Source organism: Mobula birostris, chromosome 1 (genome assembly GCF_030028105.1).
Source record: "Mobula birostris isolate sMobBir1 chromosome 1, sMobBir1.hap1, whole genome shotgun sequence".
NCBI classification, from domain to species: domain Eukaryota; kingdom Metazoa; phylum Chordata; class Chondrichthyes; order Myliobatiformes; family Myliobatidae; genus Mobula; species Mobula birostris.
In genome coordinates this window covers 222,182,694-222,207,813 of record NC_092370.1, presented here as the reverse complement: position 1 = coordinate 222,207,813, position 25,120 = coordinate 222,182,694, and the positions used below count along the sequence as shown (strand labels likewise).

Sequence of the window (25,120 nt, the reverse complement as noted above, 5' to 3'; positions counted from 1 at the left end):
GGTCATTAAGGGAAGGATTGGACTGGAAGGAAAGTATTGAAAGGCAAAATTGAAATAACAGGTATGGTGAGTCGGATAGTTTGAAGTGTGTCTATTTTAATGCTAGGAGTATTATGGGTAAGGGTGATGAACTTAAGAGCATGGATCAGTACATGGAACTACAAAGCTGTAGCCATTACTGAAACTTGGTTGAGAGAGGGGCAGGAAAGTGTGATTAATTGTATCCGGTTTTCAAAGTTTTAGAAAAGATAGAGGAAGAAGTAAGGGGGGGAGGTGTGGTGGATAGAGTTGAACTACTAATCAAGGACAATATCACAGCCATACTTGGGGAGACAGAATGGAGGGGTCAGATACTGAGTCTGCTTGGGTAGAACTCACAGATAGGAAGGGTGCAATCACACTGATGGGATTGTACTACAGACCCCCTAATAGCCACCAGAACATTGTAGAAACAGATATGTAATCAGATTAAGGAAACATGTTAAATAATAGGGATGTTGTCATGGGGAATTTCAACTTCCTTAATATAAACTGGGACCTTCTTAGCGCAAGGAGTTCAGATGGGGCAGGATTTTTTAAGTGTGTCCAGGAAGGTTTGTTAAATCAATATGTGGATGGTCCATTGAGAGGAGGGGCCGCATTGGACCTGGTGCTGGGTAGTGAGCCTGGTCAAGTGACTGAACTTTCAGTGGATGAACGGTTAGGGGGCAGTGACTACAACTCTTTAACTTTCAGGCCAGCTATAGACAAGGATAGGTATGGTTCTTGTGGGAGAACTTTAAATTGCACTAGAGCAAATTATGAGGGCATTAGGCAGAAAGTAAGGTGAGTTAATTGGGAACACCTTTTTTCTGGCAAGTCCACATCAGACATGTGGAGGGTGTTTAAAGATCAATTGCACAGAATACAGGAAAGGTATGTTCCTGTTAGAAGGAAGGACAGGGATGGAAAGATAAGGGAGCCTTGGACATCCAGAGAGGTAACACTCACAAAACGCTGGAGGAACTCAGCAGGTCAGGCAGCATCTATGGAAAAGAGTACAGTCGACATTTTGGGCTGAGATGTCGACTGCACTCTTTTCCATAGATGCTGCTTGGCCTGCTGAGTTCCTCCAGTATTTTGTGTGTGTTGCTCGGATTTCTAGCATCTGCAGATTCGCTCATGTTTATGTCCAGACAGGTGGTGAATTTAGTCAAGAAGAAAAAGGAAAAGTATGTAAAGCTTCGGAACTCAGGATCAAACGGAGCGCGAGGAGTATAAGGAAGCCAGAAAAGAACTCAAGGTGGAATTAGGAAAGCCAGGAGGGGCCATGTAAAGTCCTTGGCAAGTAGTGTTAAAGACAATCCCAAGGGATTCTATACATACATCAAGAATAAAAGAATAACTTGAGAGAGAGTAAGACCATTCAAGGATAAAGGGGGGAACATTTGTTTGGATGCAGGGAATGTGAGTGAGGTACTTAATGAGTACTTTGCTTCAGTATTTACCAAAGTAAAGGACATGGGAGACCAGGAGATCAGAGCTTAGTGTATAAATATATTAGGGCGTTTAGAGGTCAATGAGGAGGAAGTGTTGGGTCTCCTAATGAGTATTAAGGTAGATAGGTCCCCAGGGCCTAATGGGATTTACCCCAGGTTATTCAAGGAGGCAAAAGACGAGATTGCTGAGCCCATGACCAGAGCAGCGTCTTTGTGTCTTCTCTAGGCACAGGCGAGGTCCTGGAGGACTGGCGAGTGGATAATGTTGTTTCTCTATTTAAGAAGGGAACAAGGGAAAATCCTGGGAATTGTAAACCTGTGAGTCTTGTGTCATTTGTAGGGAAATTGCAGGAGAAAAAGTTTTAGGGACAGGATATATCAGCATTTGAAAAACCGTAACCTAATTAGGAAAAGCCAGCATGGCTTTGTGCATGGCAGGTCATGTCTTAACAACTTGTTTGAGTTTTTTGACAAGGTGAAGAGAAAGGGTAGGCAATGGATATTGTGTACAATGATTTTAGTAAGATGTCTGACAAAGTCCCTCATGGAAGGCTAATCTAGAAGTTTAAGATGCATGGGATCTCCAGTGAATTGGCTGTTTGGATTCAGAACTGACTTGCGCATAGGAGACAGCATAGTGGTTGAAGGGACTTGTTCGAGCTGGAAGTCTATAGTTAGTGGGGTTCCGCAGGGATCTGTGCTAGGACCTCAGCTATTTGTGATGTATATAAGTGACCTGGATGAAAATGTAGATTAGTAAGTTTGCAGATGTTGCCAAGATTGGTGGAGCTGTGGACAGAGTAGAAGAATAGCAAAGAATACAGAGCAATATAGATCAGTTGCAAATATGATCAGAGAAATAGCAGTTGAAGTTTAACCCAGATAAACTTGAGGTGCTGCACCTTGGCAGGGAAAGCGCAAGGATAGAGTACGCTGTTCAGGGCAAGATCCTTAACAGCGCTGCTGAGCAGAGATTCTGGCTGGATAAGCTTGGGTTGTTTTCTCTGGAGCGTCAGAGGCTGAGGGGAGATCTGATAGAGGTTTACAAGATTAGGAGAGGCAAAGATAGAGTCGACAGAGAGTATCTGTTTCCCAGGGTTGAAATGTCTAATACCGGAGGGCATGCATTGAAGGTGAGAGGGTATAGGTTCAAGAGGGATGTGAAGAGTAAGTTTTTTTTTACTCAGAGAGTTGTGGGTGCCTGGAATGTGTTGGCTGGTATGGTGGTAGAGGTAGATTAAGATTAGAGATTTTTAAGAGATGTTTGAATAGGTACATGGATGTAAGGAAGATGGAGAGATATGGACATGGTGTAGATAGGAGGGATTAGTGTTTGGGTGTTTTTGATTTGCTTTTTTCTGGCTCAGCACAACATTGTGGGCTGAATGGCCTGTACCTGTGCTGTACTCTTCTATATTTTCTATGAAACCTATTGGATATTGAAAGGCCTTGACAGAGTGGATGTGGAGAAGATGTTTCCTATAGTGGGTGAATCTAGGACCAGAAGGCACAACCTCAGAATAGAGGGACGTCCATTTAGAACAGTGATGAGGAGGAATTTGCTTAGTCAGAGGGTGGTGAATCTGTGGAATTCATTGCCACAGAATGCTGTGGGGGGCAAGTCACTGAGTATATTTACAGTGGAGGTTCAAAGGTTCTTGATTAGTCAGGGCATCAAAGGTTACGAAGAGAAGGCAGGAGAATGGGGTTGAGGGGGATAGTAAATCAGACATGATGGGATGATGAAGCAGACTCGATGGGCCAAATGGTCTAATTCTGCTATGTCTTATGGTCTAAATGCCTCTTAAACATAGTGACTGTATTTGATTCCACCAGTTTCTTTTGCACATTAGTTGTTTGTCAGTCTTTTAACCTATGATGTCTAGTTCTAGTCTCATTCAACATCAATGGAAAAAGCCTGCTTGCATTCATCCTATCTATACTCCTCATCATTTTGGATACCTCTATTAAATCTCCCCTCATTCTCCTACGTCCAGGGAATAAAGTCCTAACCTGGTTCAACCTTTTCCTAAAACTCAGGACCTCAGGTCCTGACAAGATCCTTGTAAATTTTCTCTGTAAACTTACTTCTAAACATCTAATCCTTGTAAACCCATCCTTCAATCCCTTTAAACCTCATTCCTCACAGCTTATATTCCCCTTGTCTTTGACATTCCTCCCATGGGGAAAAAGTATCTGACTGTCTACCCTATCTCTGCCTCTGATAATGTTATGCACCTGTCAGGTGTCCCCTCACTCCAGGAGAAACAAGCCCAGCTGGGAGGACCTCAGCGGACTGTGCAGAGAAACCGTCGACATTCCGAGTGGGCACTCCAGGTCACGACTGGGAGAGGGGTGGGAAGATCGAGGAGGAAGTCGGGATCAGATCAGGTCAGATTCATTTATTTATCACATGTACATCGGAAACATACAGTGAATGCGTCGTATGCGTTAACAACCAAGGCACCCAAGGATGTGCTGGGGGCAGCCCACATGTCATCCCACACGCCCACAATGTTTATCAGAATGACACAAACAACAATAACACAACAACAGCAACAAATCTATAAATTTGCCAACAACACAACTATTGTTGGCAGAGTTTCAGATGGTGATGGGAGGGCGTACAGGAGCGAGATCGATCAGCTGGTTGAGTGGTGTCGCAGCAACAACCTTGCACTCAGTGTCAGTAAGACCAAAGAATTGATTGTGGGCTTCAGAAAGGTTAAGATGAGGAAACACACACCAGTCCTCGCGGAAGGATCAGAAATGGAGGGAGTGAACAATTTCAAGCTTCTGGGTGTCAACATCACTGAGGATCTATCTGGGGCCCAACATATCAATGCAGTTACAAAAAAGAACATAATACCATAAGAAATAGGAGCAGGAATAGGCCATCTGACCCATCGGACATGCTCCGCCATTCAATAAGATCATGGCTGATCTGGCCATGGACTCATCTCCACCTACCTGTCTTTTCCCCATAACCCTACTATGCAAAAATCTATCCAACCTTGTGTTAAATATATTTACTGAGGTAGCCTCCACTGCTCCATTGGGCTGAGAATTCCCCAGGTTCACCACTCTCTGGGAAAAGCAGTTCCTCCTCATCTCCATCCTAAATCTACTCTCCCGAATCTTGAGGCTATGTCCCCTATTCCTAGTCTCACCAATCAGTGGAAATAACTTTCCTGCCTCTATCTTGTCTATCCTTTACATAATTTTATATGTTTCTATAAGATCTCCTCTCATTCTTCTGAATTCCAGCAAGTATAGACCCAGGCGACTCAATCTCTCCTCATAGTCCAACCCTCTTATCTCTGGAATCAACTTGGTGAACCTCCTCTGCGCAGCTTTCAAAGCCAGTATATCCTTCCTCATGTAAGGAGACCAGAACTGCAGTACTCCAGGTGTAGCCTCACCAGTACCCTCTCCAGTTGCAGCATAACCTCTCTGCTCTTAAATTCAATCCTTCTAGCAATGAAGGACAATATTCTCTTTGCCTTCTTGATAACCTGCTGCACCTGCAAACCAACCTCTTGTGATTCATGCACAAACACTCCCAAGTCCCTCTGCACAGCAGCGTGCTGCAGTTCTTTACCATTTAAATAATACGTAATCTGATCTTCCATTTTCCCTTCCAAGGTGGATGACCTCGCATTTACCAACATTGTACTCCATCTGCCATACCCTTGCCCACTCACTTAACCTATCTATATCTCTCTGCAGACTCTCCGTATCTTCTGCACAATTTGCTTTTCCACTTAATTTAGTATCATCAGCAAACTTAGATACACTACACTCGGTCCACTCTTCCAGATCGTTAATGTATATCGTAAACAGCTGCGGGCCCAGCACTGACCTCTGTGGCACACCACTCACCACTGATTGCCAACCAGAGAAACACCCATCTACCCCAACTCTCTGCTTTCTATTAGTTAACCGATTCTCTATCCATGCTAATATATCACCCCCCTCTCTATGCATCCTTATCTTACAGATAAGTCTTTTATGTGGCACCTTATCGAATGCCTTCTGGAATTCCAGGTAAATAATATCCATCTATTCCCCTCTATCCACCGCGCTCGTTATATCCTGACATCGGCTATATTTCATTGGGAGTTTGAAGAGATTTAATATGTCACGAATGACACTTGCAAATTTCTACAGATGTACCATGGAGAGCATTCTAACTGGCCGCATCACCGTCTGGTATGGGGGGCGGGGGGTCACGGCACACGGTCGAAATAAGCTGTTTGAAAGTTGTAAACTCAGTCAGCTCCATCGTGGGCACCAGCCTCCCCAGCATCCAGGACATCTTCAAGGAGCGATGCCTCAAAAAGGCACCATCCATCATTAAGGACCCCTGTCAGGACATAACCTCTTCTCATTGTTACCATTAGGGAGGTGGTACAGGAGCCTCAACAATTCAGGAATAGCTTCTTCCACTCCGCCATCCAACTTAAGAATGGACATTCAACCCATAAACTTTTTTCCCTCTTTTGGCACTACTTATTTAACTTTATACTATATACATTTACTATAGTTTACAGTTGTTAGTGTGTATTGCACTGCACTGTTGCTGCATAACAACAAGTTTCACAAGATATGTCAGTGATATTAAACCTGATTCTGACTCTGAAATCAAAACAACAGCCAAACAACCCCTTTCCTCCCTTGCACCCACCCTCCCAGCCACTCACGAGGACAGACTTCTAACCCCAGGACAGGCTGCCTGTGTGTGTGTAACAGGAATTCACGCGTGTGTAACACAGACAGTGCATATAATGTGGATTGTGCATACAACAGGGACTGCGTGTGTGTAAAAGGATCGGTGTCCCAGCACCAACTGTGGGTAGATTTGCTTCTGCCAGATGTTGAGATACCACTCCCTCAGCTGTTGCCTCAGGGCACAGGGTGGGATTCACCCCTCAGGAACACTCCCACCTCCCAGCAATGCATCAGTGAGGCCGCTGGCAAGTGCAACAGATGTCAGCTGTGTAAAGCTGCCTCGACAGGCTTATCCCACAATAGAGGATTACAGGCTGCTGAGCAAACATGCCCCAAAGTCCACCAGGCTTTCTGTGCGTCTTTCCTCTCAGACAGCCCTGGTCTATTCACCAGGCCAGACCGAGTATCAGCTGGGAGAGGACAGATGGCAGCTTTCAGCCCCGTCCGATCCCTCAGTTAGATCTGCAGTGATGCATGCAGCTCATACACAAAGCTAACCCCGTAATGCAGGAGCAAGAAGCTATACGTCACTCACTGTGCAAGTCAGTACCATTGAGAGTGTGAACCTCCCTCAGTTCCCCCCCTCCCAGTGTCACCCTTCCACAGTACCACCTCTCCCACCGTACCATCCCTCCCTCAGTGTCACCTCTCCCACAGTACCATCCCTCCCACAATGTGACCCTCCCTCAGTACCACCCTTCCCACAGAGTGACCCTCCCTCAGTACCACCCTTCCCACAGAGTGACCCTCCCTCAGTACCACCCCTCCCACAGTGTGACCACTCCTCAGTAGTGTCCCTTTTTTTTTACAAAGCTATAAAAGTTTATTTATATCACAAATACACAAGGTACAAACATTCAGTATTTACAACACAGTGAGTACACTCAAATTAAAATACGGTTACCACTGTCTATTAGACAATCAATACCCCGGGGGGGGGGGGCACTGCTCCCGGAAGCCTCCTATTGTGCCCATTGTGACCACATGCTCCCTCTCCAAGGACAGCCGGGCGTGAACGAATCCTCGGAAACGGGGCAGGCAGTCGGCCTGGGCAGCACCTTCCGTCCACTTTCTACTGCTTCAACCTGTGAATGGCCATCTTGGCCAGGCCCAGGAGCAAGCCCACCAGGAGACCCTCCTCACGACTCGCCCCCTTCTGAACTGGGTGCCCGTAGATGAGGAGCGCGGGACTAAAGTGCAGCCCTTTGAGAAACTCAAAGCGCGGCTAGAAACTCTCACATTCTGTGTAAGCGTGGTACACTGACTCCTCACGCCCACAGATGGGGTATCAGGGAACCTGCTCAAAAACTTGTTGTACGGTACTGCCCAATGCAACACCTTCTACCCCAGCTCCCCAGTGTACAGGGGAAGGACCCCTACGTAAAGAGACTTCCACTGGGGACCTCCTCTGCTGCCCTCCCACAGTATGGCCCTCCCTCAGCACCACCGCCGCTCCCAGAGTCCACCTGTCAACCTCCTCGTTGTTCCCCCCACCCCCTCACCTGGAGTCGATGAGCTGGTTGAGGTGCTCCCACCGAGCCGCGATGTCCTGCAGTCTGCTGTCGACCTCGCTGGCCCGGGCTGGATCACTCGCCTCCTTCAGCCCTTCTCCCAGCCTCTGCACCATCTGTCTGCTCGTCTGCCATCGTGCAATCTCCTCCGCACAGTCCTGTCACACACACGTGCACATCGACATTGCGTCAGCAGGGAGCACACACGCTGAGACCCCGGGGGAACAGTGGGGGAGGAGGGGGGTAGGACTGAAATTCCGTGATTAAACTCCCTGATTCCCCACTCACAAAGGCCCTCTTCACCAGACCCAGACCCAACCTCCATTCTGGTCACTCCACCAGGCCCTTCTCTCCTCCTCCCTCTCTGGCCACTGGCCCCTCTACTTGCAGCCTCCCCCCACACCCCCCCATCCCTCAACCCACCTGCCCAGCGGCTGGGTCTCACCCCAATTCAGGAATCTACAGCCCCTGGTCTCTCTAGACTTCCACAGCTCACTGTGTGAGGGGACGTTTACCTGATAGCCTGCTTAAACCTCCTTATCCCCGTCTCCACCCCGAGGGAGGTAATCCCTCACATTGCCAAGCGCATTAGCGAGGTAATACGGGATCCTCACCACGTCACAAGGAGTGCTGTGCTCTGAATAAACCCTACAGTTTCTAGACCCTCCCCCCCCCACCGTTTTCCTCTCTGCCATCAGTTTTCGGAACAGTCCGTGAACACTGCCTCATATCTGCACAACTTGTTTATTATTTTGTATATTTCTTATTGTAACTTCTCGCAATTTTTTTATGTCTTGCACTGAACTGTTGCCATAAAACAACTTATTTCACAACAACACACACAAAATGCTGGAGGAACTCAGCAGGCCAGGCAGCATCTACAGAGGGGTACAGACAGTCGACGTTTTGGGCTCGAGACCCTTCATCAGCATTTCACAACACATGTCAGTGAGAATAAACCTGACTCTGACTCTGATTCCGAGCCCGTTCTCTGTCCGCCACCTCCTCTGGAGGCAATTCCCCACCATAGAAGGTGGCGTGCTTCAATGTGGGCTTGGTGAGTCCAGCTCGTGGCCTCTGCAGACTCCGCTTTGGGTGGGATGTGCTGGTAGGGTGTTTGGGCCGGTATGCGTTAGAACACAGCACTACAGCACAGTACAGACAGTCTGGCCCAGGATGTTCTGCCCACATTTTAACCTACTCCAAGATCAATCTAACCTTTCCCTCTCACATAGCTCTTCATTTTCCTTTCATCCATGTGACTATCTAAATCCCCATGGTTCTTGAACTCAATTCCTCGACTAATAAAGGCCACGTCTTCTTAACCACCTTAGCAACTTGCATGGCATCTTTGAAGGATGTACAGTTGTGGACCCCAAGGTCCCCCTGTTTCTCCATGCTTCTAAGAACTTGCTTTCAAATTTGACCTTCCAAAGTGAATCACTTTACACTTTTCCCGGGTTGAACTCCATCTACCAATTCTCAATCCAGCTCTGCATCCTGTCAATGTCCCGTTGTAACCTATGACAAACCCCACAACTACCCACAACTCCAACATCACCTCCGCTGCCTGTCCGCCACATATAGGGAGTTGCTCCGGCCTCTGCTGCTGCTCAGTGTCCATTCTCAAGAGTCAGAGAGCCACTCAGCATGGGAACAGGCCCCTTGGCCCAACTTGACCACATTAGAGCAGTGTTTAGCGTAACACTGTCACACTAGCAACAACCCAGGTTCAACCCCACTGCTGTCTGCAAAGAGTTTGTGCATGGGAGTGGGTGTGGGGAGGGAGGCTTGTTGTGCTGTTATTGTTTTGTTGCCCGTTGTGTTCTGTGCTGCTCTGCCAAGCATTGCGGGAATTTTACGTTTCTCTAAATAAAACAGAAATTAAAAACCTTCCTACAGACAGTGGAGGGAACTGAACCCCAATCATTGATACTGTAAAGTGCTACACTAACCATTGACAGGAAACCGGACTGGTCTAGCCACATAAACACTGTGGCTACCAAAGCAGGTCTAAGGCTATGAATCCTGTGGTATGTAACTCATCTCCTAACTCCCCAAAGTCTGTCCACCTTGTACAAGGCTCAGGTCAGGAGCGTAATGGAATACTCGCCACTTGCCTGGGTGAGTGCAGTTCCATCAACACTCAAGAAGCTTGGCACCATCCAGTACAAGGCAGCCCGCTTGATTAGTACCCCTTCCACAAGCATCCACATCCCTCCACCATCGACAAACAGTTGCAGCAGTGTATACTATCTACAAGATGCACTGCAACAACACACCAAAGCTCCTAAGGCAGCACCTTCCAGACCCACGTCCACTACCATCTAGAAGGACGAGAACAGATACCTGGGAACTCCACCACAAGGAAATCCCCCTCCAAGTCACTCACCACCCTGACTTGGAAACATATCGCCGTTCCTTCAATGTTGCTGGGTCAAGATCATGGAATTCCCTCCCTAATAGGACTGTGGGTGTACCTACACCTCGGGGACTGCAGTGGTTCAAGAAGGCAGCGCATCATCACCTTCTCAAGGGCAACTAGGGATGGGCAATAAATGCTGGCTTAGCTGGCGACACCCACATCCCATAAATACATAAATAAACAGACCATTACGCTGTTGTGCCATACATTTAGAAGGCTATGTGCCAAACATAGAAAGATGGGACTAGCTCACTGGGCAACACGGTTGGCATGGGCTGGTTGTTTCCACACTGTTTGACTGCAGCTGTGGAAAGAGATGGTTCACCCTGACCTTCTCTTAGGGATGGGCAATAAATGCCAGTCTCTCCAGATGTGGCAGTACCCTGAGGTCAGAACCAACGAGCGATCACAAGTTCCTTACCTTTTGCAGCCTCTCGATCGTCTCCTCGATCCCTGTTCCGGTGCTCTGGGTGACCTGACCCACCATTGTCTTCAGCCAAGCTCCCAGCTCCTCACTTCTGGTTTTGAACAGATTCCATTGCTCCAGCCCCCGATTAATATCCTGTCCACGCGCGAAACCCTGCAGGATTAAGGACAGAGCCCGTTAGTGGCATTACCTCAAGGTGGCGGAAGGAGCATCAGCCCTGGTCGCTGCTGTCCACTGCTGGGACACAGTGCACTGGACACTGGCAAGCAGTTCACTCTGACACACGTGGAGGGAAGGTTTGCAGATGGCAGACACTGGAATCTGAAGGTACACAAACCCCTGAGGGACTCAGCAGGTCGAGCAGCGTCTGCCTGTGACCCCACCCCCAAATTTGCCTCAGAATCCCTCCCTCTCTCATGACCGTCTCTCCTCTCCACTCTCAGTCCTGACACAAATGTCACCAATAACTCCCCCCTCCCCACCCACTGAGTTCCTCCAGCAGATTATTGTCACAGAGCATTACAGCACAGAAATAGGCTCTTCAGCCCACCTAATCCATGCCAAACTGTTATTCTGCCTAGTCCCATTGACCTGCTCTCCAGACCATAGCCCTCCATAACCCTTCCATCCATGTACTTACCCAAATTTCTCTTAAATGTTAAAATGAAACCTACATCCACCACTTCCACTGGCAAATCGTTCCATACTCTCACCACCCTCCAAGTGAAGAAATTCCCCCTTAGGTCCCCTTAAACAGTTCACCTTTCACCCTTAGCCCATGACCTCTAATTCTAGTCTGGCCCAACTGGAGTGGAAAAAGCCTACTTGCATTTACCCAATCGGTAACCCTCATAATTTTGTATACCTCTATCAAATCCCTTTCTATTCTCCTACACTCCAGGGAACACAGTCCTAACCTAGTCAACCTTTCTACAACTCAGGTCCTCAAGTCCTGGCAACATCCTTGTAATTTTTTTCTCTGCACTTTTTCAATCTTATTGACATCTCTCCTGTAGGCGGGTGACCAGAACTGCACTCAATGCTCCAAATTAGGGTCCACCAACACTTCATACAACTTCAACATAACATCCCAGCAGGCACGTGGCCAAGTGGTTAAGGCACTGGACTAGCGACCTGAAGGGTTGTGAGTTTGAGCCCCAGCCGAGGCAATGTGTTGTGTCCCTGAGCAAGGCACTTAATCACACTGGTGCCAAGCTGTATGGGTCCTAATGCCCTTCCCTTGGACAACATTGGTGTCGTGGAGAGGGGAGACTTGCAGCATGGGCAACTGCTGGTCTTCCATACAACCTTGCCCAGGCCTGCGCCCTGGAGAGTGAAGACTTTCCAGGCGCAGATCCATGGTCTTGCAAGACTAACGGATAACATCCCAGCTCCTGTGCTCAATACTTTACGTTACGGAGGCCAACGTGCCAAAACCTCTCTTTACAACTCTGTCCACCTACCCCTGGGCTCCAAGACTCTCATCCAAGCCACCTCCTCCCACCCCCCCGCTAACCCCATGGAACTCACCGCCAGGCGCAGCTGTTCCCACTGGTTCTCCAGCTGTGTCACCTGTTCCTGAAAGCCGGTTGCTGAACTCAGGACAAGCTGCGCACCAAGGAGGGTCTTCTGGCTGCTCAGCTCAGCCAGGCGGCTGCTCCAGGCCCCCTGGGTCTGCTCCAGCTCCTGCCAATGGCAACATACGCAGAGTCAGGGAAGGCGAGTGAAAAACTTGCAGGGGCATCACAGGCTCGCGGGTGCAGACAACACACAGAAATGTTCATGATACATAAATCATGCAGGCCAGTAGTAAAACACAATCAGAAATAAGTCCCTGGCAGTGCTCCATTGCTGAGGTAGGGTTAAAGTTGAAGAACCATTCCCCATTCTGGCTCCCCTCTTACACTTCTGTTCTCAGCACCTGCCCATCACCTCCCTCTGGTTCCCCTCCATCTTCACTTTCTCCTATGGTATGCTCTTCTCTCCTATCAGATTCCTTCTTCTTCAGCCCATTACCTCTTCCACCTATCCCCTTCGCAGCTTCTTACTGCATCACCTACCCTCCCTGACCCAACTGCCTTCCCCCTCACCTGGTCTCACTATCACTTGCCAGCTTGTACTCCTTCCCTCCCCCCCCCCCACCATCACCACTTTCATATTCTGGCTCCTGCCCCCTTCCTTTCCAGACCCGATGCGGAGTCTCAGCCCAGAAATGTTGACTGGTTAGTCTCCTCCACAGATGCTGCCTGACCTGTTGAGTTCTTCCAGTATATTGTGTGTGTTGCTCAGGATTTATATGTTTTTGAAACGTAATAATTTGTCTTGCACTGTACGTGTGCTGCAAAACCACAAATTTCACGACATATTTCAGAGATAACAAACCTGATTTTGATTGAACTTCTATCGATGCACTCTTGAAGGTATCCTGACTGATGCACCCATGACCTGGACTGGCAATTTCACCTCGTGGGAACGTAAGAGGCTGCAGAGAGCAATAGACACAGCCCAGTCCAACACGGACACAGCCCAGTCCAACATGGACACAGCCCAGTCCAACACGGACACAGCCCAGTCCAACACGGGCACAGCCCAGTCCAACACTGGCACAGCCCAGTCCAACACGGACACAGCCCAGTCCAACACTGGACACAGCCCAGTCCAACACGGACACAGCCCAGTCCAACACGGACACAGCCCAGTCCAACACGGACACAGCCCTCCCCGGCATCTACAGGCAGTGTTGCCTCAAGGAGGAGGCCTCCCACATCAATACTGTCACCGACAGTAACATTTCTTCTTTTGTGGCAGTGGTACAGTGCAAGACACAAAACGACTATAAGCTACAAAAATACATAAATAGAGCTGACGAGGAATAGTGAGAGGGTTCATGGACCCTTCCCAAATCTGACAGTGGAGGGGAAGAAGCTGTTCCTAAAACAGTGCGTGCCTTCAGGCTCCTGTACCTTCTCCCTGAAGGAAGAAATGAGGAAAGGCCCCGTTTGAGACAGTGAGGGTCCTTAATGATGAATGCCGGTAACCTGCTAATTTTCCTTAAACTTCTAAAGAGATTAGAAGCACTGGCCAAGGGGAAGTTCTGTGTCTGGTGCGCCAATGCTCATTCATGCATGCTGTGAGCCCACACAGTTGTTGGTGAGGTTTTATGGTGCCTTTCCCACCATACACGGCAGAATATTGCACTTCTATAGTAATGGGAATGTGTAAATGTGTATGTATTGTAGCTAAGATAGATACTTCTGTTTATTGTGTAATATGATTGTAACTACATTGTGGGCTGCATCATATCCTAATTCATGTTGGTAATTAAAGATGGTATGTCCTAGTGCCAAATAAACAAAGCTCATTGTCGTCAGTGTGGGAGAGAGACAGCAGCTGCCAGCAGTTCGCACTGGACACAAATAAGTATGGAGCAATTATGGTGTTTTCTGGAAGGTATCTTTTTGTAAATATTGGCAGTTTTCTTTTCACTATTTTCACTAATTTTTGCAAGTTTGATTTTTGAGGAACCTAATGAACACCCTTGTACTAACATGCTAAGTGACTCCAGCCATCTTCCCTTTGGTGGTAACCTGCGTACCTAATAAACACCCACCACGGGCACCCAACCATCACCCACCACTCTTACCTGTAGCCTACTCTGCTCCCTCTGAAGGTCCTCAATGGATCGAGGCAAGGCCCTCTTCAGATCTCTCCTTATCTCTTGGAACGCAGGCCCCAGAACAGCTATCTCGCGGTCACATCTGGTACACATCTGCCCACATCAGCACAGACGGATAGATGGGTTACAACACCATTACTCAGATACTGAGGCCCACTCAGGAGGGTAAGCAAGATCCCAGGGGAAGGGTGGGGGAGAGTGTTGGAGATCTGGGTTGGGACTTACTCCCTCGCCTGATGTGCTCAGGTTTATGAGTAATAGTACACTATAGCATAGAAACAGGCCATTCAACCCATCTAGTCTGTGCCATTTGGCAGGGTTTGGTGGAGTTCTGGGAGGTACGTCAGTGGGTGTGAGAGGGCTCACAGATCGACACACTCGCCAAGATACCCATTGCCATTCAGTGGTACCAGAGGCTATGGCAAGCATCCGGCAAAGGAAGGCAAAGGGGTGAAGGTGGTATTGAGCACACTAGCCTTCATCAGTCAGGGTGCTGAGTATAGGAGTTGGGACGTCATGTTACATCTGATCAAGAGGTACAGTATTGGTGACACCAAACTCAGAGTACTACATGCAGTTCTAGTCACCCAGCTATGGGAAGGGTGTCATCAATAAGACCATAGGAACAGAATTAGGCCATTCAGCCCATCGGGTCTGCTCTGCCATTCAATCAAGGCTGATTTATTATCTCTCTCAATCCCATTCACCTGCCTTCCCTCCATGACCTCTGACACCCTTACTAATAAAGAATCTATCAGCTTTCACTTTAAGTACACCCAATGACTTGGCCTCCACAACCGTCTGTGGTAATGAATTCCACAGATTCAGCACCCTCTGGCTAAAGAATTTCCTCATCTCTGTTCTAAAGGATATTCCTCTATTCTGAGGCTGATGACCAGAATTTCCTAGCCTCACCATCTATTGGAAACATTCTCTCCACATCCTCTCTACCAAAACCTTATAATATTTAAAATGTTTCAATGAGATCCCCCCTCATTCTTCTAAACTCAGCGAGTACAGGCCCAGAACCACCAAACTCTCCTCGCATATTAACCCTTTCATTCTCAGAATCATTCTCACGAACCTGCAGGGACCTCTCCGGCACCAGCACATCTTTTCTTAGATTAGGGGCCCAAAACTGCTTACATTACTCCAAGTGTGGTCTGACCAATGCCTTATAGAGCCTTAGCTCTATACATCCTTTCTCTTATATTGTAGTCTACTTGAAATGAATGCTAACATTGCATTTGCCTTCCTTACCACCGATTCAACCTACAAGTTAACCTTCAGGGAATTCTGCATGAGGACTTCCAAGTCCCTTTGCACCTCTAATTTCTGAATTTTCTCTCCATTTAGGAAACGGTTTACACCTTTATTCCTTCTACCAAAGTGCATGACTATACATTTCCCTACACTACATTTCATCTTTCTCTTCTTTGCCAATTCTCCTAATCTTAGACCTTCTTCAGACCCCTTCCTTACTCAACACTAACTGCCCCTCCACCTACCTTCATATCATCTGCAAACTTGGCCACAAATCCATCAAATTTGTCATCCAAATCATTGACACATTACATAAAAAGAAGTGGTCCCAGCACTGATCCCTGCAGGACATCACGAGTCTCCGGCAGCCAACTAGAAAAGGCCCCTTTTATTCCCACTTTCTGCCTCCTGTCCGTCAGCCAATTTTCTATCCATGCTAGTATCTTTCCTGGAATACCATGAATTCTCATCTTGCTTAGCAAGCTCATGTGCATCACCTTATCCAAGGCCTTCTGAAGATCCAAATAAACAACAGGCACTGACTCTCTTTGTCTATCCTGCTTGTTATTTCCTCAAAGAATTCCAGCAAATCTGTTAGGCAAGATTTCCCCTTAAGGAAACATGCTGATTTTGGCCTATTTTGTCATGTGCCTCCAAGTATCCCAACTCCAATATCATCCTTACTACTGGACTCCAACATCTTCCCAACCACTGAAGTCAGACTAACTGGCCAACAATTTCCTTTTTTTGCCTCCTTCCCATCTTACAAAGAGTGGAGTGATATTTTCAATTTCCCAGTTCTGCTGAACCATTCCAGAATCTCGTGATTTCTGAGGGCCTGAGGGCGAGGCGGACAGGTGGAAGGTGGTGGAATGTGAGTGCGATCGGGGGACACTAGCCTCTCACCTACCTCCTGGATGTTGGCCAGCCGTGCAGCATTGTCCTTCACCTGCGCACTGGCCCACTCCCAGCCCTCCTGCAGCTGATCCAGCTGCTCCCGGAGCACCAACTGCGTCTGGGTGTTGGCCGCTGACAGTAGCCATCTGCCCAGCTCCACCGTCTGCAGGTAGCAGCCTTTGTGGCGATTTAGAATACGCTCCTCGTGCTGGGGGAGGGGGGAGATGGGAGGAGGGGGATAAACAGAATGGTCAACAGTCGAACACTGAAGGCAGGGGAATGTCAACAGTCAACGTTCAATGGGGTGAAGACTATCAATGGTCACCACCCAACAGGGAGAAGGCTGCCAATGGTCACCATCCAATGGGGAGAAGGCCATCAATGGTCACCACCCAATGGGGACAGTGGGTACCAGCCAAAATGGAGAGTGGCAGTAGTGGGTACCACCAATAAAGATAGAGGCTGTCATACGTGACTGTTCAATGAGGATAGATGGTCAATGTCCAATGGGGAAAGGGGATACCAATGGTCTCCGGACAATATGGATAGAAGTCAACAATATCATCATCCAATAGGGAGAAGGCTATCAATAGTCACTAGCCAATAGAAAGAGAGACATCAATAATCACCATCTAATAGAGAGAGGCTGTTAAGAGTTATACTCCAATAGAGAGAAGGATGTTAATTGGTACTGTCCAATGATGAGAAAGGTCCCAATGGATACTATCCAATAGGGATTGAGAATGTCAGAGATGACCATCCAATGGGAGAGAAGCTGCCAATGGAGAGAATCACAGGGCAGTAAAGAGGCCATTCTTCCTATCAGGCCTGTCTCAGCCCTTTTATAAGTGATTCTCTCAGCTCAAACCAGTCCCTTTGTGGATCCCATTCCACCCCCCCCACCATCATCCCAGGTACCCCGTTTCCTTTTGAGGGCAACTACTAAATCAGTTTCTTCCTCCTGACACAGAGGACTGCTGGGGAAGAGTCGCTCCCCTCCCCATCCGCTCCTCATCTCCTTATGCCGTTCCCATTCTTCCCCTCCTCATGTTTCCACATTCCGCCCTTTCCCCCCACTATCCCTCACACCTCTCCCCTCCTGCCCTTCCCTGTTCTGATTCAGGACTCTAGCTGGGGGTGTGGGGGGGGCGGGCATGGGCTTGTGGGTGGGGTGTGGATGAGCGGCCAACAGAAACGTGACCTCGATCTTTACCTGTAGCTCATCCTGAAGCGCCCAGGTCTCTGCCAGCGTGTAGTGGCCCAACCTGTCCATCACACGGAGGCAGGGCCCGACCCCCGCCAAAAGCCGCTGCAGCCCAGCCCTGGATGCACGGTACCGGCACCACCAGTCGGTCCGTACACGGATCTCGGACCATTGGCACTTGGAGGGACCACTGCAAGGCAAGGGAGAGGGTCAGCCTTAACTGGCCACACTGGCGAGGAGGGGAGGGGGACAAAGAAAGAAAGAGCAGGCAGGGTACACAGGGTGCTGGGAGAGGCAGTGGGAGATGTGGGGAGTGGTGGGGGGAGACATGGGGTCTGCGAGCAAGGGCATGGAGTAGGCAGCACAGAGATAGGTGGGGGTTAGGGAGATGTGGGAGAAACAGGATAGGGAATGCAGGGGAGAGGGGAGAGGAGTACCAGGCAGACAAGGGAGGAGAGAGGGAGACAAGAAAGGGGGGGAAGGAGTTGAGAGGCAACGTGGGAGGGAGGGGGTTAGGGAGACAAGGGGTGGGATGGGGAGGGGGAGGGAGACAAGGGGTGGGATGGGCAGGGTTTTAGGGAGATGTAGGGAGTGGGAGATGGGCTGAAGGAGGTTAGGGAGATGGTGAGGTGTGGGAGACAGTATTAGAAAGATGAAGAAGCGGGGAGATATCTGTTAGGGAGACATGATGTTAGGGATTTGCAGAGTGGGGCAGTTTTGGCTTGCATGCTCCTGAGGGCTGTAGAGGGGTGGTTGCCACGTTGACCGGCCCATCACCTGTGCGGACCCTCTGCAGGCGAGGGTTGTGACTTCTGGCTGTCTGTCCCTTCCGCCATCTGTCGGACCACCTCAGTCTGCAGACCCTGTGTCAGGGGCAGAGTAAGAGGGTGAGCAGTTGTTTCCACTCAACCGCGCCCCCCCATCCATTCCCTCCCTCCTCAATGCCCCCTCCCCAAACCCTGAACCACCTTGCCTGACTCCCCCCCACCTCCAATGACCACCACAGCTACCAACCCCACATTGCTGTAGCACCTCTCACCTTCCCTCCCTCACGCTAGGTACCAAGCTGTGCAGCTGTCACAGGGGCAGGGAGAGGGGCACCTCACCTACCCTGGGTCTCCGGCACCAAGGGGCTCTTCCCCACTGGAGGGGTGGGCAGTCACAGCCCTGCCGCCCCACCAGAACAGGGAGTGTAGAGGATGTCTCCCGCTGGACCTTGAGGGATTGAAAATGAGTAGTGGGGTAGTCCACCCTTCTTTACTGCACAGGCATTCCTACAGCTCATGGCTCAGGGAGAGGGAAATCGGGGGCAATTTTAATGCATTTAGTCACACGGGCATAGAGTAAAACAATACGGAAACAGGTCCTTTGGCCCAGCGTAGATTACCCATACCCAGGATTATGGGTCCCTACACCATCTCCTGCTCGCAGGCCTAAGCACAGGGAGTGGCAGTGGCCTCCCACCCCAGGACGGGGCTCACTGACAGCCACTGGCCTTGGGCTTGGTTCTTACTGTTAGAGTGATTTTTTGGGTTGAGGACACATACATTTAGCAACTGACTTTGGCTACGAGTCTTCACATCTGAATATGTATTGTGGATTCAATTTGGAGTGCAGCTCTGAGTAATGGATTCCTAAAAGCAGTGAATCCCAGACCAGGCAATACTGATTAAAATTCATTTAGATCTCTGTGGTGTGGGTGCGAATCAGGAGGTGTGAAAGCATTGTCTATACATTGTAAATATGGAATTGTCCTTTGATGTTTGGCACGGAAAATATCCAGCCCCATCGAAACCGTCTCCAGATGATGCCTGCTGCACCTTGTTTATCAAATAAAGAAGCTGCCTTGTATCTACCAGTAATTTTCTCTGGTGACTTCATTCACGCAACAACACTTACCTCGTGGGATTCCAGATGCTCGAGGTTGCCAGGCAATCCGGCCTCCCCCTCTCCCTCAGCCGCTGCATCGTGCTCGGGTCTCAGCTGGTGGGCTTCCAGCCACTCAAGTTTGCCGGGAAGGCCGACCACCAGCTTCTCCTCCAGCTCCTGCCAAAGATGTCTCCAGTACTCGTGGTCGGGCTCCCCCGCTCCCTGCAACCGGCTGGAAAACAGAAAGGATCAGTGTGGAGCAGCTGGTGGGGCTTTCCCTGTAACCGGCATTTGAGAATGCCAGGCCGCCTGTACACCACACCTCCTTCACCATCTTCTCCGCCTTCAGTGAACTCTGCACCTCATCCCAAGAACCCTGCTACTGAGATTGAGGGGGTCTGTAGTCGATTTGACAATCTCGTGCCCACAAGATGAGCAGACTCGATGGGCTAAACGGCTCAAACTCTGCTCATATGTCATATAGATTCAGCACCTCAGGAGGATGATGGCTGAAGGGAGGCAACCTACACAAAATGCTGGAGAAACTCAGCAGGTCAGGCAGCACCTATGGAGATGAATAAATATGCTCCTGAACTGGTACAAATAACTTTACTCACCAGAACACTGAACTGAATCTATATGACCTACAGTCTCTTTCAAGGGCTCTTTACAACTCTTGTTTTTGGTATTATTTTTATTTATGCTTTGTCTTCTTTTGCTCATTGGTTGTTTGACGGTCTTTGTTTAAATACAAAGATGATAGTCCGTTACAGCACAGTACAGACCCTTCGGCTGAAAATGTTGTGCCATCCTTTTAAACTACTCCAACATCAATCTAACCCCTCCCTCCCATGTAGACATCCATTTCCTTTCATTCATGTTCCTATCCAAGAGTCTCTTAAATGTCCCTAATTCCTCTACCACCACTCCTGGCACCACGTTCTAAGCACCCATTACTCTGTTAAAAAAAACCTACCTCTGTCATCCACCCCATACTTTCTTACAATCACCTTCAAATTATGCTCCCTCGTGTTAGCTCTTTCTGTCCTGGGAAAAACTCTCGCGCTTCCCACTCTACCTATGCCTACTTTGATCTTGAACACCTCTATCAAGTCATCTCTCATTCTAATTCGCTCCAAAGAGAAAAGCCCTAGCTCACTCATAAGACATGCTCTCTAGTCCAGGCAGCATCCTGGTAAATCTGCTCTGCACCCTCTCTGAAGTTTCTATATCATTCCTACAATGAGGCCACCAGAAATGAACAAAATACTATGGTCTAATCAAGGATTTTATAGAGCTGCAACATTACCTCACAGCTTTTGAATTTAAACCCTGACTTATGAAGGCCAGCACATCTTACACCTTTTTAACAACCTGATCAACTTGGATGGCAACTTTGAGAGATCTATGGACGTGGATCCCAAGATCCCCCTATTTTCCCACACTGCCAAGAGTCCTGCCGTTTACCCTGAATTCTGCCTTCAAATTCAACCTTCTAAAGTGATGGTCTGGTAAATTATGGCACAGATTTTGAGCTGAAAACCCACAAAAGATCGTGAATTCAGCCGAGTACATCACAGGTAAAACCCTCCCAACCACTGAGCACATCTACATGAAGGTTGTCGTAGAAAAGCAGCATCCATCATCAAAGATCCTCACCACCCAGGCCATGCTCTTTTCTCACTGCTGCTATCAGCTAGAAGGTACTAATGCTGTAGGGCTCACACCACCAGGTACGAGAACAGTTACTGCCCCTCAACCATCAGGCTCTTGAGCAAAAGGAGATAACTACACTTATTTAAGGACTGTTATCTTGTTGTTTCATGCTGGCTATGTATTTACACAGTTTGTTGTCCATTGTTTATAGTTACTGTTCTATAGAGTGGCTAAGTATGCCTGCAGAAAAAGAATCTCAGGGTTGTATGTGGTGACATGCATGTACTCTAATAATAAATTTTGCTTTGAACCACTTCACACCTCTCTGGGCTGAACTTCATCTGCCACTTCCCAGCCCAACCCTGCATCCTGTCAATGATTATTTGCAACCAAAAACAACCCTCCACAATTCACAACTCCACCAATCTTCCTGTCTTCGGCAAGCTTACTAACCCACCCTTCCACTTCCTCATCTATTCTTATTTACATAGTTTGTCTTCTTTCGCACAATGGTTGTTTGTTAGTCTTCGTATATGTAAAGTTTTTTTGCAACATTCGATTCTATTTCTTTTTTTTTCCTGTAAATGCCTGCAAGAAAATGGATCTCAAGGTGACAGTAAGTAGGAAGTTACTGTTGAAAGTAAGTAGGAAACCCTGTCAGAGATGAGGACAGGAGCAGACTGCAAGTTCCTGATTCCATGATACTCTCGGCCCAAAACATCTAGTCCTCTCTACGGATGCAGCCTGACCTGCTGAGTTCCTCCAGCATTCTGTGTGTGTTAGCATAAGACCATAAATCACAGGAGCAGAATTAGGCCATTTGGCTCACCATTCCAACATGGCTGATATATTATCCTTCTTATCCCCATTTTCCTGTCTTTTCTCTATAACCTTTGACATGCTTACTAAACAAGAACCTATCAACCTCCACTTTAAATATACTCAATGGCTTGGCCTTCATAGCCATCCTTAGCAATGAATTCCACAGATTCGCCACCATCTGGCTAAAGAATTTCCTTCTCAACTCTATTCTAAACGGACGTCCTTCTATTCCAGTAGTTCCCAAAGTGGGTGATGTCGTGCCCTGGGGGGCAGTGGAATTTTCTAAGGGGACGATAAAAATAACGGAGGCGGAGGGGGATGGGCTTGGTAGGGAAGGGGTAGGCTTATCTCAAGAAATTAATTACTTATTCTAAGCATTTGATCCTCAATGCCTCATAATTGATTACAATGATCACGTAATCACCTCATCTCTTGCTAATCCCCCGTTCTCTTAGACTTTGCTCAAAGCGCATTATAGTTGTTGGAAAGCAGTGTGACGCTTCTGTATTTGGCATGTCTTGAGAAATCTGGACTGAAGAAGCCCAAGCATTTTTACTGTTTACTACAGTAGTAGTGTTAGCTACTACGATTCCCATATTCTAATCTCATAGTGATGCAATTCCAGTGAATTAGGGTATGGTATTCAATGGTGTAAAGTTCAGAATCTGACCTTTCAGATGGTTCGTACCATACTTCTCTCACCCACAGCCCAATTGAGATATCACTGCCCCACTTTAGGTACCTTCAGGCAGAGAGTCTGGTCTTGCCTGAGCTATGATGATGTCATAACTTTCCCCTTTATTGATCGCAGGGCTTGAGGCTGGACTTAAACAGTAGGTGATTGACCACGGCCAATAATCCATAATGAAAATGGCAGAAGCAGACCAAATGAAAAAGAAGTGTAGACAGTATAGTGTGGGGTATCTGAAATATGGATTTATACCTGCACCAAGCAAACAACAGCAATCAATGTGTCTGTTGTGTGAAGGTGGTTTTTTTTTTAAATGAGGCAATGAAACTGTCCAGACCCCTTGAACATGTGAAGAGAATACACTCTGATAAAGCAAAAAAGAAATTTACTTATGTAATGTCCTGGTTAAGGTTGTTACGGCTATGTTATAGGTATTTCATTTTAGCAGTTTTGTCAAAGCAGTGAGTTCTGCTTTTAGAATGTTTTGGTTTCAGCTAAAAGATACAGGGCTATGATGTTCAGTTAATCAACTCAAGAATATTGCATGACATTGCATATTTGTCAGAATTATTTGCAAAGTTTAGTGAAATCAATCTTCATTTCCAAGGAAATTATGTGAATCTTCTTAAAAGTCAATTCAGTCATCTCCACGTTTGTCAAGTTAACCCTATTTAAGTGCAACACTGGCCATTGCGGCCTTTTCGAATTTCCAAGACTGAGTGGAAGAGAAAGAAAGAATACCAGCTGATGATCTTCGAGTACGCTGTGCCCACCTGGGTGAGCTACATAAAGGACATGTCAGAAAGATTTTGGGATCTTCTCCTCCATCCAAATTGGGTAATAAATCCATTCCTGAACACTTGTAATGAGGAATTAACAGGAAGGATGGAGTAAGAACTGATCTTGCTACAAAATGACTTGGGGCTGATGATGAGGTTCAAAAAATCATATCAAGACTACTGGTTGCAGAAAAGAAAGTCTCTGAGTGCTATATTGCACTATGGAAAAAGGTCAAGATGTTCTTTATTGCCTTTCCAATATTATATTTAGCAGAGTGTGGTTTCAGTGCAGTCACGCAACTTCTTTCAAAGCAACCAAGCAGACTGCAAATTATTGATAGTGGGGATCTGCGACTCCTCAATGACAGTCAGCCTGATGTTGAGAAGCTGATATCAGTGCATCAAGCTGATCCTTCTCATTGAAAGGTGAAAAAGCAATGACGTAGAGAACAGTCGGGCTACTAATGTACGGTCTAAAATTGTTAATGAAAATTGTTTTACTATAACTAAATACAGAAATAATTTTATTTGTAGCTTTAAATAGATTTGAATATTTTTTGCAATTATTTGTCGCTGCTTTGAGTTTGCAGTTCACATTTTTTTTTCCATTGTGCATCATAAATCAAAACTCTTTACAGTTTTTATATAATGGCTGAAGAGGGAGAGAGGGCTGCTGGGAATGTGGTCTGGGAGCTGAGGGGGCTGTAACCCATAAGAGTTTGGGAACCACTGTCTAGGAGTCTAGAGCAGAGAACACAGCCTCAGAATAAAGTCTGAGGAATAAAATCTATTCTGAGGCTGTACCTTCTGGTTCTGGACTCTCCACTTCAGAAAACATACTCTCCACATGCGCTCCATCTTGGCCTTTCCATATTCGATAGGTTTCAATGAGATCCTCCCCGCATTCTCCTAATCTCCAGCCCAGAGCCATCAGGTGCTCTTCGTACATTAACACTTTCGTTGTTGGGATCATTCCCACGAACCTCCTCTGGACAATCTCAAATACCAGCGCATCCTTTATTACATAAGGAGCCCAAAACTGTTCACCGGTGCAGTCTGACTAACAGCTGAGAAAGTCTTAGCATTACATCCTTGCTTCTATATTCTAGTCTCAAAATTAATGCTGCAGCAGACTTCCAGTATCTACAGAATTTTTTGTGCCCACTCCCCCCCCCCCAGGTCAGGCTGCACTGTTGGTGCCTCTAACCCCCAGCTTCGATCCCTATCGTCACACAGGACAAACTGTGGGTGTCCACAACTCCTGTCTCTGGGGAGACTCAGCACTATCAGCATCGGACGGCATGGTAACAGGGCACCTAGCGTCACACTTCATAGTGCCAGCGATCGAGATTCAATTCCCGTTGCTGTCTTTGAGGAGTTTGTACGTTCTCCCCAGGACCCTGTGAATTTCCTCCAGGTGCTCCCATTTCCTCCCACATCCCAAAGTTCAGGTTAGCAAGCTGTGGGCATGCTGTGTTGGTGCCGGAAGTGTGGTGACACTTAGCAAACCTTCGAACTGTGTTGGCTGTTGATGTAAAGGACGCATTTTGCTGTACATGCGACAAACAAAGCCAATCGTTATCTTTGTTTGCAAACTCCCCCTCGGCACTGACATCTACATCCTGAGCAGGGTCAGGATCCCCCCGCTGGCAGCAACACCCTCTCCCATCAGACCCCCCCACCCCCCATTC

General features: G+C 47.7%; 1 protein-coding gene across 5 annotated transcripts in view; it reads right to left on the bottom strand.

The window, feature by feature from the left end:
• Window positions 1-25,120, bottom strand: part of LOC140205041 (nesprin-2-like) — a 209,158-nt gene that overhangs the window by 49,256 nt on the left and 134,782 nt on the right. For 4 of the 5 annotated variants that reach the window (XM_072272167.1, XM_072272130.1, XM_072272140.1 and 1 more), the window contains 8 exons: window positions 19,512-19,713; window positions 18,390-18,475; window positions 17,622-17,802; window positions 16,422-16,616; window positions 14,216-14,341; window positions 12,103-12,258; window positions 10,567-10,725; window positions 7,712-7,878 (listed from right to left, as the gene is read on the bottom strand). In XM_072272167.1, coding sequence (XP_072128268.1) covers window positions 7,712-7,878; window positions 10,567-10,725; window positions 12,103-12,258; window positions 14,216-14,341; window positions 16,422-16,616; window positions 17,622-17,802; window positions 18,390-18,475; window positions 19,512-19,713 — 1,272 coding nt within the window. The remainder of the gene's footprint in view (window positions 1-7,711; window positions 7,879-10,566; window positions 10,726-12,102; window positions 12,259-14,215; window positions 14,342-16,421; window positions 16,617-17,621; window positions 17,803-18,389; window positions 18,476-19,511; window positions 19,714-25,120) is intronic. The other variant, XM_072272150.1, reaches the window with a different exon arrangement.